The 18,090-nt window shown below is 49.0% G+C and overlaps 1 protein-coding gene across 3 annotated transcripts in view; it reads right to left on the bottom strand.

The window, feature by feature from the left end:
* NHS (NHS actin remodeling regulator) overlaps window positions 1-4,181 on the bottom strand; it is a 344,407-nt gene extending 340,226 nt beyond the window's left edge. For all 3 annotated transcript variants that reach the window (XR_011998236.1, XM_072744094.1, XM_072744095.1), the window contains exon 1: window positions 3,219-4,181. Coding sequence is in view for 2 of the 3 variants with exons in the window: in XM_072744094.1 (XP_072600195.1) it covers window positions 3,219-3,768 (550 nt within the window). In the remaining variant the exon portion in view is untranslated. The remainder of the gene's footprint in view (window positions 1-3,218) is intronic.
* Between the last annotated feature and the right edge of the window lie 13,909 nt (window positions 4,182-18,090).

Here is an 18,090-nt window from a genome sequence, read left to right as displayed (position 1 = left end):
CACTACCACCTCCTACAAGCTGTTTACAAAAAAAAAAAAAAAAAAAACTAGACGTCATCCATAATCACTTTTTTCCACTCATACCTTATACGCAATCCAATTAATAAATCCTGTCAATTCCATTTCCAAAATGAATCCAGAATCCTGCCACTTTTCACCGTCCCTATAGATACCTCCCTAGTCCTGACCACCATCACCAACTGGTCTACCAGCCTCCAGATTTGCCTCCAGAGTGATTTCACTAAAGTGTAGGTCAGATCATGTCACCCCTGCAACAACCCTGGCTCAAGGCAAGAGAAAGCAGCTGTGCACAGATGAAGCAGCACACAGGCTACAGAGGGACAATGATGAGGGCGGGAAGGCTATCCAGGGGGTATGGAGGTGCCCAGCCACCTTCAAATGAGAGGAAGAGGGAGCATGAGCTACTTTTAGGCTTCCTGTCCCTTTGAAACTGGCCTAGGCCCTGAGCAGTGCTAAAGGGAGATGCATGATGTAGTAGATGCCACTGGCACCCCACCCGGAGCCCCTCTGCCCCCCACCTCAGACATTCCTGTCTCATCACAGGCTTGCAACTCTCTACCTGGCCCAGGAGCATGCTGAACCCACACATGGGGCAGGCCCCAGGAGCCTTGGAGTTCATGCTTCAAATGCTACTTTCCAGCAGTGAGGGGTAGAAGTCATTGGGTAAATACTCCAGTTTCCTCCCTCTTCAGTGGACCCAGTCTGAGGTGTGTGCAGGATTGAACCTCCCTCCGTTCCCCACAGCAGCGATAAGCAGCCCGCAACATTCAGGGGTTCTCCTCCCCTCCCTGACCCACCTCCGCACTCCTCACCCCCCTGGGCTTTCTGGAACCCCCTCTCAAATAAACTACTCACACAGAAATCCCCGTCTCTGTGTGTGCATGCTAGGAAACGCAAATGAAAACCCACAGGATTGTGCTCTTCTTTCCAAAAGTAATGTTTTCTGGGACATCGAATGACAACCATGTCATCTCAAGTTTATATGGACAAGAGAAGAGAAAGGTCTGGACACAAAGTGTGGGGCTACAGTTTAGAAAAAAATTCAAAAATAATAGGAGATTTTAATCCATCCCTGGGTATTAATTAGCCCTATCTTTAACCATTCTTGTATAAATACACATAAAGAGTATATAGTCCTCAAAAATCACCTTTTCTCCGTCAACCATTAGTTTGTATTCCTGTAAAAGGGCCTGAAAGAACTGTGTTAAATACCAGATACATAACTGCCCACTGCTGTCTCTAAAGAAAGAGGAGAGGGACGCCTGGGTGGCTCAGGGGTTGAGCCTCTGCCTTGACTCAGGTCGTGATCCCAGGGTCCTGGGATCGAGTCCTGCTTTGGGCTCCCCGCAGGCAGCCTGCTTCTCCTCCTACCTGTGTCTCTGCCTCTCTCTGTCTCTCATGAATACATAAATCATGAAAAATAAATAAAAAAGAAACAGGGGAGAAGGGGGCACATTCTGCTCCAGCACTGAGTTTCACTTGTGTGAGATCTAATTTGAGGAGCGATGTCACACACACACACACACACACACACACACACACACAAAGACACACACGTACGCACCACTTAACAGTCTGCAAAACTTCCCTCCAGTTCTTTTGAAGTGAAATCACCACTCACCCCAACCGCACTCCCCAGATATCAGCGCTGTAGAAAGTGAAGGGCTTGTCCCTGCTGTGTGGTTTGGGGTTTAAAAAAAGGAGGCAGGATTAAAGCGCTCATTTCAAGTCCCAAAAGTAAAATACGACTTGGCCTACGGCAGTCCTAATTCTTTCCAGAACTCATCCCGGAATTGCCCTTTTAAACAACCAGTCATTAACCCAACTCTGGGTCTTTTATAGCTGCGAAAACCGATCGCGCACATCATTTATTCATTACGCTTATTATTATTGTTATTGCAGAAAAGCGGCGGATTCCCGGGGCGCGGTGCAAAGGGGTTTTTGTTGGGGGGTGCGCGGGAGGGGAGCGGCGGCGAGGAGGCTGGGCCGGGCCGCGGGGCAGAGGTGCCCGGAAATCCCCGAGGAAGGATGCCGCGCCAGCGCCCCCGCCTCGCGCTCCGTGGCCACCGCGCTCGGGCGCAGCTGCTGCGGCAACGGGGGAAGCTTCTTATGTAAGGCAGAGCCGCTGACATCACCTTCGGCGCGAGCGTCGCAGCAGGACTAGGCGCCCGGGGAGCGGCGCGCCGGCCTAGCGCCCCCGCCCGTCGTCGCTTCGCTTCTAAGGATCCGGCCGCCGCCTGAGCTGCCCGACCGCGCGGCCAGGGCGCCCCGGAGCGCCCCGGGGGGCCGAGGCCGCAGAAGGCCCGCTACCGGCAGTCGGAGGGCGTCGCAAGAGTGAAGTTAAAGGGCGGCAAGGACGCCCGAGGGTCTGCCATACGCGGGGGGGGGGGGGTCTGGGCGACGGTGCCCGGTGGGAGAGAGGGGGCGCGGGGACACGCCTCCGGGATCCTCCGCTGGTCGGCGCCCTGTGCCGGAGGGAGGGCGCAGGAAAGATGCCCGGCGCCGGGGACACTGTTCCCTCCACGCCCGTCGCCGTCGCCGTCGCCGTCGCCGCGGCCTCGCTGGGCCACCGGGTTAGAGCAGAGGCTCCGGACTTCACTGGCGAGGCGAGCGGCGCCGCGCTACGTCGCACGCTAGCGCAAGGCACAAGTTCGGGGCTCGGCGCAGACCCCGAGGGAACAGCAAGAGTGACAAGACCGCTACGGCGTTACAGACGCCCTAAAAGGGCGCTCGCTACTCCTCGAGCCCCCCAGGCACGCACGGGGGGGACTGCTGCAGGGCTCGGGGCTGGGCTGCTGGAAACCACTAAAGTCGCACCAATCCCCGCCCCCCGCCCCCGTCCCCGACCCGGGGACAGTCGGGGAAGGCGAGTCCCGGGAATGAATGACAGATCCCTCTGCCTCCGGTGTCCCCAACGCTCTCCCTGTCTGCCCGTGGCTGCCGACGAGCTCCCAGGCCGCCCCTTTAACTTTCTCCCCCATCGCGACTGCATCCCTGCCTCCAGCCCAGCGGGAACTCCCGGCACCGGGCGGACTGGGGTGGGTCCCGGGGGACGGGAGGGGCGGGGTGGGGAGGCGAGAGGAAGGTGCAAGCTGCGGCGGGCGCGGCGCCGCGGGGCTGGGATTGCGGCGACCGGGGAGGGCGCGAGGGTGCGGCGGCCGAGGGAGCGCCCGGCGGGCGGACGGCGCGGTACTCACGCACTGCCTCCTGCTTGGGGTCCAGCGTGCCGAGGACGCGCTGCACGCCGCCGAGCTTGCCCTGCAGCGCCCAGACGCGGCGGTGGGTCAGCTGGATGTCGCTCTCGAGCTCCTGGAAGAGGCTGCACGCGTGCCGGGCCACGTCCGAGAGCTGCCGGAGGACGCGGGCCAGCGCGGCGTTGCTGACCGCGCACAGGTCCAGCATGAGCAGCACGGCCGCCGCCGCCGCCGAGGACGCCTCGCCGGCCGCGGACGCCGCCTCGGCGACCCCCGCCGCGCTCTCCTCGCCCGCCGCTGGCGCCTCTCCGTGCGGCGGCTGCGCCTGGTCGGTCGGCGCGGGCAGCGGCGGCGGCGGCGGCCCGGGAGGCGCGGGGGGCGCGCGGGGAGGATCCTCCGGCCCCGGCGCCACGGCCTCGTCCCGTCGGCCGGCCGGCTGCAGGGGCGGCGGCGGGTCAGCGCTGCCTTCGTTCGCGTCGTCCGCCGGGCCGGGCGCCGGGCGCCGCTGCCGGCACAGCCACTGCGGCTCCACGATCCTCTTGGCGAAAGGCATCCCGCGAAGCCGGGCCGCGACTTTCTGGTCTCCTCGAGGCGCCCCTTGCGAGCGGGGAACCCCGGAACCCGGCGCGCCCACCTAGGCGCAGAGGCAGCGGGAGTCGGGCAGAAGCGCGACCGGGCGGTCCGGATGCGCGGGGGCTCCTCGCTCACCTGGTCTCCTCCTCCCCGCCCCTCTAGCAAATCAGTCCACCTGGTCCTCCTCCGGGCGCACCGTTGCCTGGGTAGGATGACAAGAGCGGGGCACAGAAACCCCGGGGTGCGCCGGGGCTCTCCTCACTTGCTTCCCAGCCGGGTCGGCTGGCTCAGCTCCATCATTCCTGCCTCGCCGCCGCCGCCGCCCCGGCCGCCGCCGCCGCCGCCGCCTATATAAATGGGCGTGTATGTGTGTGTGTGTGCGTGCGTGCGTGTGTGTCTGGGTGTGTGTGTGTGTGTGTGTGTGTCTCGGTGTGAGTGTGTGCGCGCGCCTCAGTTTGAAAGTACCCCGGCGCAGGCCTCTCCCCGCGCGCCCCTCGGCCGCTCCGGGGAGCGACTGCGCCCGGGATCTCACTCCCTCTCTGGGCGGGGAGGACGGTTCGGAAAGGCGCTTTGAAAACCCGGAGCGAGGAATCCGCCTCCAGCCCGAGCGCAGGAGGCGGCGCGGGGGCGGCGGGGCGGACGCAGGGCGGAGGGAGGCCGGGGCGAGGGGGCGCAGCGCCCTGTGCGGCCGCTGGGAGTCACTGGTGGCCTCGCCGCGCCCCGCGCGCTCCGACGCAAAGACACTTAGGCGCAGCCAAGGGCTCAGGATTGGGACGCTCAGGGGGGCGGGGGCCGGGAGTCCCCAATTTGGGGTTGGGGGTGTGGGGAGCGAGCGCAGAGGCAGGAGGGTGGGGAATTGGGGATGCGGCCGAGTTGGCGTGTCGGAGCAAGTTGCTTTGCCGAATTCCAGCTCTGAACAAGTCCTCTGGGTTCTGAGCAAGAAAAATCGAGCTGCCCCTCGGAGAGCCCGGGGCTCTGTGAGCTTAGTGAGACAGCTGGGGTGCGAGGTGATGAGGCTGGGGCGCTTCCCAGAGTGGCCAGGGACCTGTTTGTACCGCTTCCCGGGCAACTCTGGGCCGCCTGCGCTGGGCCAGGTCTCTAAAGAATATCATGAATGGGGCCCAAACTACCAATGAGCGAAAGCCCCAGAAAACTGCTTGCAAAACTCATTGGCACGTTAGGGGAGATAAGCCGGATCACCACCTGCGTGTTACCCTACTGTGCGGATCGCACTCAGGGATTTTAGAGTTCTCTACCGGAGAGATGGTGATTCACAGAAGAAAGTTTTCCCCTTCACTTAACTGAAAGGTATAATTTCTAAAAATGCATGTATTTCGATTGCCGCAGTCTACAGGCTGGATGCTGTCAGCCTAAAACCTAAAAAAAGAGTTTGGGAAATGTTAATAAAACACATGCTTTCATCCCTCCAAAAAGAATACTGTAAAAATATTTTTTTATTTTAAAGCCACAAGCCAGATCTTGGGAATGCAGCCTTCATTTCATGTGTCTAAAGAGAACATGGAAAAAATATGTTTTATGGCAACAATAAAGTCCTCCAGCCCTGTGGTGGTGCCTCCTTTCCTCTCTCCCTGACTTTAGTGGGAGCCTGCACAGGGCCCCCACAGTCAGCACTTTGGACTGGCCCACGCTTTAGTTATGAAGGCTTCAACAGACCCTTCCTTCTCTTGTTCTACCAAAAACAGATAACATTTTGGCAGACGAATGTCCTTGTTTCATAAAAGATCCAGGCTGGGAATTTAAGGGTAAAGGGTCACGACGTCCGCAAGGTACACGTGAACGGTTCAGTAACAACAACAACAAGAAGAATGATGATGATAGTAACGTCTATGTCTAAAGACAGAGAAAAAAAAGAGAACATGGCAAAAATGTGCGCAATAATAAGTCTAGGTAAAGGCATATTGGGAGTCACCGTACATTTCTTGCAACTTTAAATTCGGTTTTGTTTCCAAACATTAAAAAAAGGGGGGGAAAAAGAAAATATTTTGGAGAAAGGTCTTTTAGGAGTTGTTTTTTTTTTATCTCACAAATCTAAAAAGCTTAGAGCTGGTTGTTTTTCAAATTTAGCTTGACTTTTTAATATGTTCAAAATTCTGAACATGAGTTCTGCTAGGTGGCCAAGCCACACACACTCCTCCCTAAACATATTGAGGCATAGAGAACAATGAGGGGTTTTAAAGGCATCCAGTTAGCAAGCCTGTGGCAAGTCTGCCCTGCCTGTCACTCCCCCTCACCCAGCACTGTCCTATTAATAGCACTCAGGGGGCCAGTGGAGTGAGCCCAGCTGAGTCCTCACATGGGTGTTGAGCAGCGGGCTCGGGCTGTCACTCCTCAGGAGGGCTTGGGATCATCCATGAGTTCCTCCCTGGGTCCCAGGGCCCCAGGGCCCCAGCACACAATGCCAGGCTTGGCTGAAGGAGAGGGCAAGACAGTGGCAGGACGGGGGAGGATTCCAGGGGATAATTAAGTTCAAGAACCAGCTAGGGACGTTGGTGTCTGCCTGGAAGTGGTCCACGTAGACTGAAGTCAAGATTTCAAAATGATTCAAAGCACCGTTCAACTATGCAAAAAGGAAAGCTCTCTTTGTAATCTCCTGGACTCCTAGCCATGTGCTAATAAAGCCATTTGGTTCAAAATTAAAAGCTTTGATTTTTTGGCTTCTGAGCTCCTTCGTTCTCAGTCCACTGTAAGGGATGAATAAAGGCACTCTCGGAAAGGTGATTGTTCTACATCTACCTAAATAAAAACTATGTGTTAGCTATGGAAGGACAGCTTTTAGACGACCTCCTGGCCTCACTGTACCCCTTCCCATTCTAAGCCCCCCCTATGTGGCCTCCCCCTGCCACACACACACACACACACACACACACACACACACACACACACATATTCTTCAAGCTTGGCTCCTAATGTATGTATAGTCCTGAAATACTGAAATCAATAAAAGTGTAGCAACCACATGTAATGTGTAATCTCATCTCATGATGATATGTATGAATATTCTTAATGCTGATGAGTTTTCCACACATCCAGGAGTCCTGCCTTCCTGACTCAAATCCCCGATCGCACCATTTTACTGACTTTTCCCACAAAACCCTGATGAACTCAAAGTGGATGTCTGAAGCCAGACTGCTATACCCATTTATGGGTGTGTTCCTCTCTCCTGATCACGCCCCCACCCCCAGCCCATGTGCACATCTTTACTACCATGAGCTTGTGGCCAAAATGGGAAGGAAAGGCAGCATTTAAAAATGACCCCTTGGCCTAATCCCCAGCAGCCAAACCCATGCAGCTCAAAGGCCAACACAATTTCCCTGAAGACGCTAATGTTCAGTCAGTATAAACCTAAGGCAAATGTAAAATGAATGAAATACCCCCATCTATGTCGCCACGTCCCACAGTTCCGCTCCTGCCTGCTGCAGCCCAGTGGGAACCAGTGCCAATAAGTCCAGTTCCTCTAGAGCCTCCCAAGCAACAAAACAGATTCCTGAAAGATTCTTCACCAAATATGTCTATTCTGCTTCAAATATCCCAGCACTGATGCTGCACCATCATTATTTATACTTGAGAAATATTTCTTTTGTCTAAGAAATTCCAGGAGACACATGGGCTTGTTAGCATAATCATGTAATTATAGGGACTGGAGTCTCCCTTCCTCCACCCAATTGCACCTCTTCCTCACCTAATCGCCTTAATTCACTCCTAAAAGCCCTGCCACTAAGTAAAAAGCTGTTAAATAAAAAAAGTATTTTCCTTAATTTTATTGAGGAAAATTATGAGCATTCCATCCCAACCCACTTTACCCAAACCACTTCAGAGATAGCAAAATATATCAAGTTGACATAAGTAAAAAGCAACAACTTGAAAATAAATGAATACGGTATGTCCATAAAATGTAACCTTAAAATATCTTGCAATGGAGGTGCATTGTACTTGCGCCTCCAAGGGAGGAAGAGCAGATTCGAGAGTGCCTAGCGATGACTGAGGGACGAGTGAGAGGCTGCCACCTTTGGGAAACTCCTGGAGAGTTCTATGGTTCACATTCAAGCAGGAAACTTTCTGGAGCTCCTGGTTCTCCTATACTTGAACTGCCCCCGCGGATGAAGTTATAGCACAGAAAAATGACTTTAGGGCAAGATAAAAGGGAAGGATGGGCCAGCCATGGAACACATGGGACACATGGGAATAAGGCACATTCAACAGAAGGACTGCAGAAGATGTCACTGGCCCCTCTCTCTCCAGCCAGGAGGCCACCACTTCATGCTCCCCAGGAGGTTCTCTCAAGTTTTATGTTAGCCCCTGAGCTCTGACACTCACCAGCTCCCTCTCCCCTTTGGCTCTGCAGGTTCCCAGGAGGAAGCCAGCAGCCCATGGGTGGGTGCCCTCTTGTTGTAGGGAGCACGCATTCTCCCAAAGCTAAGGGTCACAGTACATTGTGTCTCAGCTCTCCAGGGCTTTGTTTCTGGAACTCAAAAGTCCAAGCTCTGTTGGTTCAAGAACCTTACATTTGGCTTTGTGTGTCTATGTTCCCAGGACACACCAGCGGGAAAAATTCATTAATATATCAAAATACGGGGGATCCCTGGGTGGCTCAGTGGTTTAGCGCAGCCTTTAGCCCAGGGCCTGATCGAGTCCCACATCGGGCTCCCTGCATGGAGCCTGCTTCTCCCTCCTCCCGTGTCTCTGCGTCTCTCTCTCTCTCTCTCTCTCTCTCTCATAAATAAATAAATAAATAAATAAATAAATAAATAAATAAATAAATAAATCTTTTTAAAAAATCTATGAAGCCACCATACACATGTATGCACAGGTGCATACATATCGGCAACTATCGTGTGTACAGTTCTCAGGGGAAGAAAAGACTATGTCCCACTCCCGAAGGTTTTCCTTGGTTTTAGTTGGTGCTTTTCTTCCTCAAAAATCCTCATTGAGTCTATCAAGTATGAAGGGCAAGGGCTTCTCCCTGCATTTTACTGACAGAGAAACATGGGCAGAAAAAAAAATAATGCTATTAAATGTTTTTCGAAATGCCAAAGACAGTGAATCTGAAGACTGTTCTAACCAGCTTTTTTATCTTCCCTGCAAAGAACTGTTGATTACTCACATTGTTTCCAATGGGAGAAATTTTGACTTCTTTCTTATCTTCAGAACTCCGAGCCTCACATTTTACAACTGAATATAATTTTAAACATGCCAAATCTGGATCTCGTCAGAACTGCAAATACATCAAAATAACGGACAGAGTTAAAGCAGATGGTGATAGCAAACAGGAAAGTTTCATTCACTGATTCGTTCTTCTGGTTATGCAACAAACATTTACTGGAAGCTTTATTTACTGAGTGCAAACATCTATTGGGTGCTCAGGCCTCTGTTGGCTGCCAGGGATATAAAACGAAAGAAGACATAAACTCCGCTCTCAAAGGGTGGAGTCTAGTAGGGTAAATAGACATGTAAACAAATCAAGGTAATACATCACCAGCAAGCTATAATAGAGATAAGAATTAAGTGCAATTCAGAATCCCAGAGTGATTAACACTGGTTTTTTTGGGGGGGGGGGTACAGATTCTAAATGCAACACAGGCTTCAGTGCTGGTTCTTCTTACAGCTTAGAAATGGAAAAACTAAAGCTGAGACCAAGCATCAGCACATGGTTGAAAGCAAAACAGCGGTGAAAATGAGGAGACCGTCCAGCCAGCTGCAAGAGAAGATGTGCCTTCGCCTAGAATCCCGAAATGGCACTTCCAGCAAGTCTTTTAAAACTCCTGGCAACCGGTTGGTAGGAGAAAGAAGGTGGAGATTATGTTGTTGTTGTTGTTGTTGTTGTTGTTGTTGTTGTTGTTGAAGCCGGTCTGCAATTTTCACTCCCTGGCAGGGCTCGGTTTATAAAGAGGAAGTCGATTTTTAATATATTGACTCTAAAGAAAAAGCCTTCAGTTGGGGCAAATGAAGCACAGGCTCTAGAGCACATGGCGCTAATAAAGCTAACCGGCCATCCCCCAAGGGTCCACGAGCCCCCCCACACCTCTCCTTTGGCTGCACTGTTCAGAATTTGCTCTCCAAGCACCCCTCTGTGATGAAAACCCCGGGCGCTGGCCTTGACCCAGAGGAAGTGCTTTTGACCCAGGTGGTCCCCAAATAAATCAGCTCTTTCTGAGACCAACGTGAGGGAGTGCGAGCTCCAGGTCGCCTTATCACAGGGACAGAGTCCTTGGGAACAGCAGAGGCAGCAAACGGCAAACTTTATCAAGATTGTAGTGCTCATTAAGGAAGTGAAATTGAGCCAGATTTGAAGGAAAGCGCTGTAGTAATTACAGAGTTATGAAGATTTAAAAGCTATGCGCCCGGGCACGCAGAGCGCAACGTGTTTCCTTTGGGTTCAGAGACACCGCAATTACAGGGCTTAAGGGGAGCAAAGCAGCGAATTAGAACTCCCCATTAGCTGATGAATCACTGATGGAGGTGCAGGCCCCAGAGGCTGTGGCTCAGCCTGATTTCTGTCCCTTCCTCAGCTCCTGGTCCCCTGTTCTCTCTCTAGTTCTTTTACAAGGTGAGGGGGTCAGGGAAGGACACAAACCTTGGATCACTGATAAGAAACGGGGTACAAGAAAGTTAAAACTTGGGGTACCTGGGTGGCTCCGTGGTTGAGCGTCTGCCTTTGGCTCAGGGCGTGATCCCCGGGTCCTGGGATCGAGTCCCGCCATCGGGCTCCGTGCACGGAGCCTGCTTCTCCCTCTGCCTGTGTCTCTGCCTGTGTGTGTGTGTGTGTGTGTGTGTGTCTATGTCTATCATAAATAAATAAATAAATAAATAAATAAATAAATAAATAAATAAATAAAAATCGGGGATCCCTGGGTGGCTCAGCGGTTTAGTGCCTGCCTTTGGCCCAGGGCGTGATCCTGGGGTCCCAGGATCAAGTCCCACATTGGGCTCCCTGCATGGAGTCTGCTTCTCCCTCCTCCTGTGTCTCTGCCTCTCTCTCTCTCTCTCTAAATAATAAATAGATATTTATAAATAAATAGATAAATCTTTTTAAAAATCAAATAAATAAATAAATAAATATCTTTTTTAAAAAGTTAAAACGTTCTGAAGCTTAATGCTTTCCCTACATTGGCGTTGGCTTTACCAACAGTTGTATAATAGCGTGCTCTTTCTGCTTCCTGGGCTGTTCAACGGTAATGGTATAACAATGACATTTTAGTAGATCTAATAGGAAAACCAGAGAATAAAGTATTTTATGTGGGTGTAGAACAAGTTAACATCCCCACAGGAGGCTCACTGAGATAATGATAGATGGTATTGCATAAGAGGGGCTAGAACAAACAGACAAATAACAACAACAGCAAAACCCCAATATCCAGCCAATTAGCAATAGTGGGCAAAAGTCTGGTTCTTTGGAAGGAATGATTAGACCCTGCTGGTCAACCTAATGAATCTACTTGCTGAACGATGTGGCTAGTGTGAGGTAAGTATTTGGGGTCAGGATACTTGACTCTGTGCCCCCATGTCAATACAACCAAAACATAAGCCAATTTTTTTTAAATGAATGGGGAACACAAAGGCACGAAGAGGTCAACACACTAATTCAAACCCAGCGTGACCACTCAGAGAAAGAACTCCATGAATGAAACTCCAGAACTCGTGGCACAAAGGCACTTCACCGGACGGGCCACCTTTAAGTTGTGCACCAAGATGATGCTGGGCGGGGGAAGGTGATTTAGTCAGCAGGAGATTTTTAAATAAAGAATATCACCGAAATTTACTTACGTGGCCCTTTTCGTATTTGCACATGAACTACAGGGCTCCTGGGATCCAACGTGAGACAACTGACCGGCCATGCCTCTTAAATTATTTTTCCGGAGGTGTTTTCTTTCTCCACCTCAATTGTAAAGATCCAGGAATAACAGCCCAGTGCACAAAGTAGACGTTTTTATTTCTCATCCTGTCTCAATGGTCTCATAATAGTTCAATAAGAGTCTGGAAATAATGAAAGCTTCTCCATGGAGAAACACAAGAACTCACCATAAGGAACGATAGCACCTAGGAGTCTCCTATAGTAACAGCAACACTAGCAGAAACATTCCAGGAGTCCGAGTTTCCTCTTTAAGAGAAAAGAATCTAAAAAGTGACCACCCTATACACTCACTGGTATACAGATGGACTATCAGGCCACGAAGACGAAAATAAACAGTTGGATTTATTTTGAAACATGTTTAAAGTATTTCCTACTGACACTGGGGAGAACTTCACCCCCGGTCGCTAGGAAAGTCATAATAAAAGGCTGCGGAAAGTGAAAAAGAGGGGGGATAAAGGTTTTTACTTTTTAAAATCATTTTCCATTTTTCTTTTATTTTTCTCTTTATTTGCCCTTGGGAAAGCGTATTCATTTTTAACCCCCGAGAGGACTTGTGTAGTTCTGCTACAGTGGCAGAAATCGACCTTTACTTACCCACTATCCCTTTCTTCTCGCAGAATTTGTTTCATTCCAGGTTGCATTGACACCAGCCAATCTGCTCACCACCCCAGGTTCCCTCACATTTAGGGTTGGCCGGATGATGCAGTTGGCCAGATAAAGACGTCTACGTGGACACTGCTAGAGATTTCTAGGAACCTTTTCTTCCCCAGGGTACTGCCCTTTCAGATTGTTCCCCTCTCTCCTTGGCCCCAGAGAAAGGACTCGGGGCTGAGATGGAAGGGCTGTCCTCTGACTGCCACATCTATGAAGACGAAAGCCTCATGCATAGAGGCAAGGCTCCTAGGGAATAGATGATAGGCAGAGTGCTCCCCAGACCTGGACTCTCACCTCTTCCAAATTTGTTGTATTGTGAGAAAAATCAGCCCCTATTTGGGTCAGCTGCTATGCACATGCAGTCAGATGTGGTTCTGACTGATAGGAGTGCCAATTCCTTACAAAGCAATGCTGCAAAATCCAGGATTCCAGGGTTCTGGATCTTCCTTGTTCATTCATCCCATAGACGCTATTCAACAAAAACCTACTGTGTGTCTATGTGACTATTTTAGGAACCAAGGAGCCATCTGTGAATTAAACAGGAAAAAGTGAAGACTTGCCCTCATGGTGCTTACTTTCCAGTTCAATGATATTCAATAATCATTGTTCCACAACAGTTCATGTGTTCAAAAGATGGTTCTATACTCTGAAAACTATAGAACACTGATGAAAGAAATTGAAGAAGACACAAAGAAATGGAAAAGCAATCTCTGCTCATGGCCTGGAAGAACAAACACCGTTAAAATGTCTATACTACCCAGGGCACCTGGTAGCTTGCCCAGTTGAGCATCTGACTCGATCTCAGCTTAGGACATGATCTCAGGGTGATGGGGTCGAGCCCCATGTCAGGCTCCATGCTCAGTGTGGAGTCTGCTTGTCCCTTTTCCTCTGCTTCTGCTCTCTCTCTCTCTCTCTCTCTCTCTCTCTCAAATAAATAAATACAATTTAAAAAAAATTTTTAAACTTAAACTGTCTCTAGTACCCAAAGTAATCTACACATTTAATGCAACCCCTATCAAAGTAACACCACCATTCTTCACAGAACTAGAACAATCCTAAAATTTGTATGGCACCAAAAAAGACTCTGAGTTGTCAAAGCAATCCTGAAAAAGAAGAAACAAACCTGGAGGCATCATGATTCTAGATTTCAAGCTATATTACAAAGCTGTAGTCATCGAGGCAGTATGGTACTGGCCTAAAAAGAGACACACAGATCAAAGGGACAGAATAGAACCCAGAAGTATACCCACAGCTATCTGGTCAACTAATCTTCCACAGAGCAGGAAAAACTATGTCATGGAAAAAAGACAGTCTCTTCAACAAATGGTGTGAAACCTTGACAGCCACGTGCAGAAGAATGATCTTACACCACACACAAAAATAAATTCAAAATGGATGAAAGACCCAAATGTGAGATAGGAAGCCATCAAAATCCTAGAGGAGGCCACGGGCAGCAACTTCTTTGACCTCAGCCCTGGAAACTTTTTTTTTTAAGATTTTATTTATTCATGAGAGAGAGAGAGAGAGAGAGAGAGAGAAGCACAAGTGGGGGTGGGGGCAGAGGGAGAGGGACAAGCAGACTCCTTACTGAGCAGGGAGCCTGACTCGGGGCTCCATCCCAGAGTCCAGGGACCATGACCTGAGCCAAAGGCAGCTGCTTAACTGACTGTGCCACCCAGGTGCCCGAAACTTCTTATTAGACACGTTTCCAGAGGCAAGGGAAACAAAGGCAAAAAGGAACTATCGGGACTTCACCAAGATAAAGTTTCTGCACAGTGAAGGAAACAACCAACCAAACTAAAAGGCTGCTTACAGAATGGGAGAAGATATTTACGAATGACATACCTGATAAAGGGTTAGTATCCAAAATGTATAAAGAACTTATCAAACTCAATATCCAAAAAAACCCATATAATCCAGTTAAGAAATGGGCAGAAGACATGAATAGACAGTTTTCCAAAGAAAACATCTAGATGGCCAACAGACACATGAAAAGATACTCAACATCACTCATCATCAGGGAAATACAAACCAAAACTACAGTGAGATACCACCTCACACCTGTCAGAATGGCTAAAATGAACAACACAAGAAACAACAGATGTTGGCAAGGATGTGGAGGAAGGGGAACCCTCTCGCGCTGTTGATGGGAAGGCAAACTGATGCAACCACTCTGGAGAACAGTATGGAGGGTCCTCAGAAAGTTGAAAACAGAATTACCCTACGACCCAGTAATTGCACTACTAGGTATTTACAAAAGGATACAAAAATACAGTTTCAAAGGCGTACATGCACCCCGATGTTTATAGCAGCATTATTAACAGTAGGCAAACTATGGAGAGAGCCCAAATGTCCCTCGACTGATGAACTGATGAATGGATAAAGAAGATGTGGTGTGGATATAGATATAGATAAATCTCACACAGTTGAGCTATAACTCATAACTCACACAGTTGATATACATATTTATTTACATATATGTGCATATATATGTATTGGAATATTACTTAGCCATCAAAAAGAATGAAATCCTGCCACTTGCAAGGCTATAGATGGAGTGTGTTATGCTAAGTGAAATAAGGCAGAGAAAAGACAAATATACCATATGATCTCACTCATACGTGGAATTTAAGAAAGAAAACAGGTGAACATATGGCAAGAGTAGGGGGAAGGGAGAGAGGGAAATAAACCTTAAGAGCCTCTTAAGGATAGAGAACAAACTGAGGGCTGATGGAGGGAGGGGGGTGGGGGACGGGATGGATGGGTGAGGGGGATCAAGGAGGGCATTTTTTGTGATGAGCGCTGGGAGTTGTACGTAAGTGATGAATCACTGACTTCTACTCCAGAAACCAGTATTGCACCGTATGTTCACAAAGTAAAATTTAGAAAGAAAGATGGCTCTAGTGGGTCTACATACTTAAAATAATACAAAGAAATGATGTCTGTAGTAGATGGTGTTGACTCCCTTCCAGCTCCCGTCCCCTGGCTGGCACACTCAGCCCCACACTGCTGTGAATGCTCCAGCTCACAGCTGCAGCCTGCCCTGGAGGCTTTCCCGGATTTCCATGGAGCCACCCAGGAGCTCAAGTCCCCCTAGAAGGGCAGCCCGTGGCCAGTGACTCAGTGGAACAGTACAGAATGCACTCTGTGCTGATAGTCACACTCCAGAACTCTCTGTGGGATCAAGCTGAGGCTGCTTCTCCCAAATCCACGTTTGCTTAGCCCCTTGCCCTGCCCGCCCCGCTTGCCCACATCACAGTCCCTCCCCAGAGCTCTCCCTCACTAAGGCATCTGCAGCAAACGTGCCCCACCTCAGCTTCTGCTAATGGGAACCTGATCTGTCCGTCTCCATTTTTTTTTAATTAAGAAAGAATATAAATTTTTCATCCCCCCCCCCCCGCTTTGAACTAACCATCTGAAAACCTCCTCATTTGAACTTAAGTTCCTAGAAATTAGAGGGGCTTGCTCATAACTCACACAGTTGATCATCATTCAACTAAGTACAGCTAGCTACACTAGCATTAGCTCTCACTGCTGGAACACCCTAATTGTGTTAACTAATAATAATAAGTCATTTCTCTTGCACCCCCAATTGACCACCGGATCGAAAAAGATTCATAAGAATTCTTAGTATTGAAATAGAAGTTCGCGAGATACATAAAAGCCAAAGTAAAATGATTATTTCCTTTAGATCAGCATTCAACTGATCAGGATATTAGGGATACCTGAAAAACAAACGCAAAGGTGAAAGTATTATGATGACTATATCCATTGGCACTCGCTTTTTAAAAAATAATTTATTTATTTATTCATGAGAGACACAGAGAGAGAGAGAGAGGCAGAGACACAGGCAGAGGGAGAAGCAGGCTCCATGCAGGGAGCCCGACGTGGGACTCGATCCCGGGTCTCCAGGATCACGCCCTGAGCCAAAGGCAGACCACTGGATGTCCCTGCATTCGCATTTTGGGGGAATATAGACGATCCACGTTGTGAATTGTTACGCTCATAAACAATAGTACCAAAACTTTCCTGTCATACTATGTCCTAGTCCCACACTCAGGCTGCCATAACAATATACCATAGACAGGGTGATTTCAACAACAGACGCTGCTCTCTCATAGCTCTGGGGGCTCGAAGTCTGAGGTCTGGGCACCAGCATAGTTGGGCTCTGGTTTGCAGGCTGCCTTCTCCCATGGTGTGGAGAGAGGATGACTCTTCCTCTGCGTGGAAAGGCACTAATCCCATCATGGGGCCCCACTCTCATGAGCTCATCCAACCCTGATCACTTCCCAAAGGCCCCACCTGTAAATACCACCACACGTTGTTTTTTAAAACCCCAAGATATGTCATATGTGAAAAGCACAAAATCAGAGAATTATTAACGTCATCTCATGAAACTCATTTTTGTCTCCTTTGATCCCTCAACATAAAATTTAAATGACCCCTGGGATGCCTGAGTGGCTCAGTGGCTGAGCATCTGCCTCTGGCTCAGGGCATGATCCCGGAATCCAGGATCGGTCCCGCATCAGGTTCCCTGCATGGAGCCTGCTTCTCCCTCTGCCTGTGTCTCTGCCTCTCTCTCTGTGTCTCTCGTGAATAAATAAAATAGTTAAAAAATAATAAACAAATAAATAAATAGATTTAAATGGCCCCTGACCTTTAATATACTTTCAATCTGTGACCACATCCAGTATGTGAATTTAAAATCAATCTGTTAAAAAAATAAAATAAAATAAAATAAAATAAATCTGTTGACATATTCTAGTGTTTCTTACATAAGCAATTTAAGGCCAATAAAGTGCATCCCTTGCTAAATAGACAAATAGCAAAATTTGTCTTTACAGATTGTGAGTAGTAGTAAAATGGAATTAAAATGAATGTCTTAGTGTCTTAGTAGAACTTCAATTGTTAATCCAAAATTAAACAATATTTGCTTAAAATTGGGTTCTTTTTTATCATTCATAATACAAAAATGATCAAATGGGGTTTTTTTTAACATGTTAAGGGACTGAAAAGATGGCACTTCACTTTCAAAGGGGTTCATGGTCTCCATAAAATAGAAATGCTGAGATGATTGATCTCTGGGGTCACATACGATGTGAATGACTATGATTTTCATGTCACTGGCTGGACTGGGAGCTCTGCGTGCAGGGGATCTTCGTCTGTCTCACGCTATATTGGTAGGTAGTTGTGTAATCGTCCTTACATATTGAGAAGCAGGACACTGCCCCCCTCTGCTCTACTCTCATTGTCCCCCCCACTGAGGCCACCCCCTCACTGGTATCCTGCAGCCCACGGAGACTTCCTGGGTCCTAGAGAGTGTCTTGTTATACTTTAGTGTTTCTAAACAAGAAGTATTGAGCTCAATCAAGGAAAAAAGTATGCTAGGATGTGAAAGGAGCCAGATAATATAAGCCTCAGGACTATAGAAACCCTGAACTGAGTTGATAGATCCTCTAGTCCTAGAAATCTTTTAGAATGACCCCAAACTCAGGACACCTGGGTGGCTCAGTGGTTGAGCGTCTGCCTTTGGCTCAGGGCATGATCCTAGGGTCCTGGGATCGAGTCCTGCATGGGGCTCCCCACGGAGAGCCTGCTTCTCCCTCTGCCTGTGTCTCTGCCTCTCTCTCTCTCTCTCTCTCTCTCTCTCTGTGTCTCTCATGAATAAATAAATAAAATCCTTAAAAAAAAAGTAGAATGTCTCCAAACTCAACATCTTGGTGTTAAATGTTCAAATACCTAGAGGGAAGGAACTGAACTAAATGACCCTTTCAACTC

The sequence above is a fragment of the Vulpes vulpes genome, chromosome X (assembly GCF_048418805.1).
Source record: "Vulpes vulpes isolate BD-2025 chromosome X, VulVul3, whole genome shotgun sequence".
NCBI lineage: Eukaryota > Metazoa > Chordata > Mammalia > Carnivora > Canidae > Vulpes > Vulpes vulpes.
The sequence above is the reverse complement of the archived record's forward strand: the minus strand, read 5'-3'. Positions and strand labels throughout refer to the sequence as shown.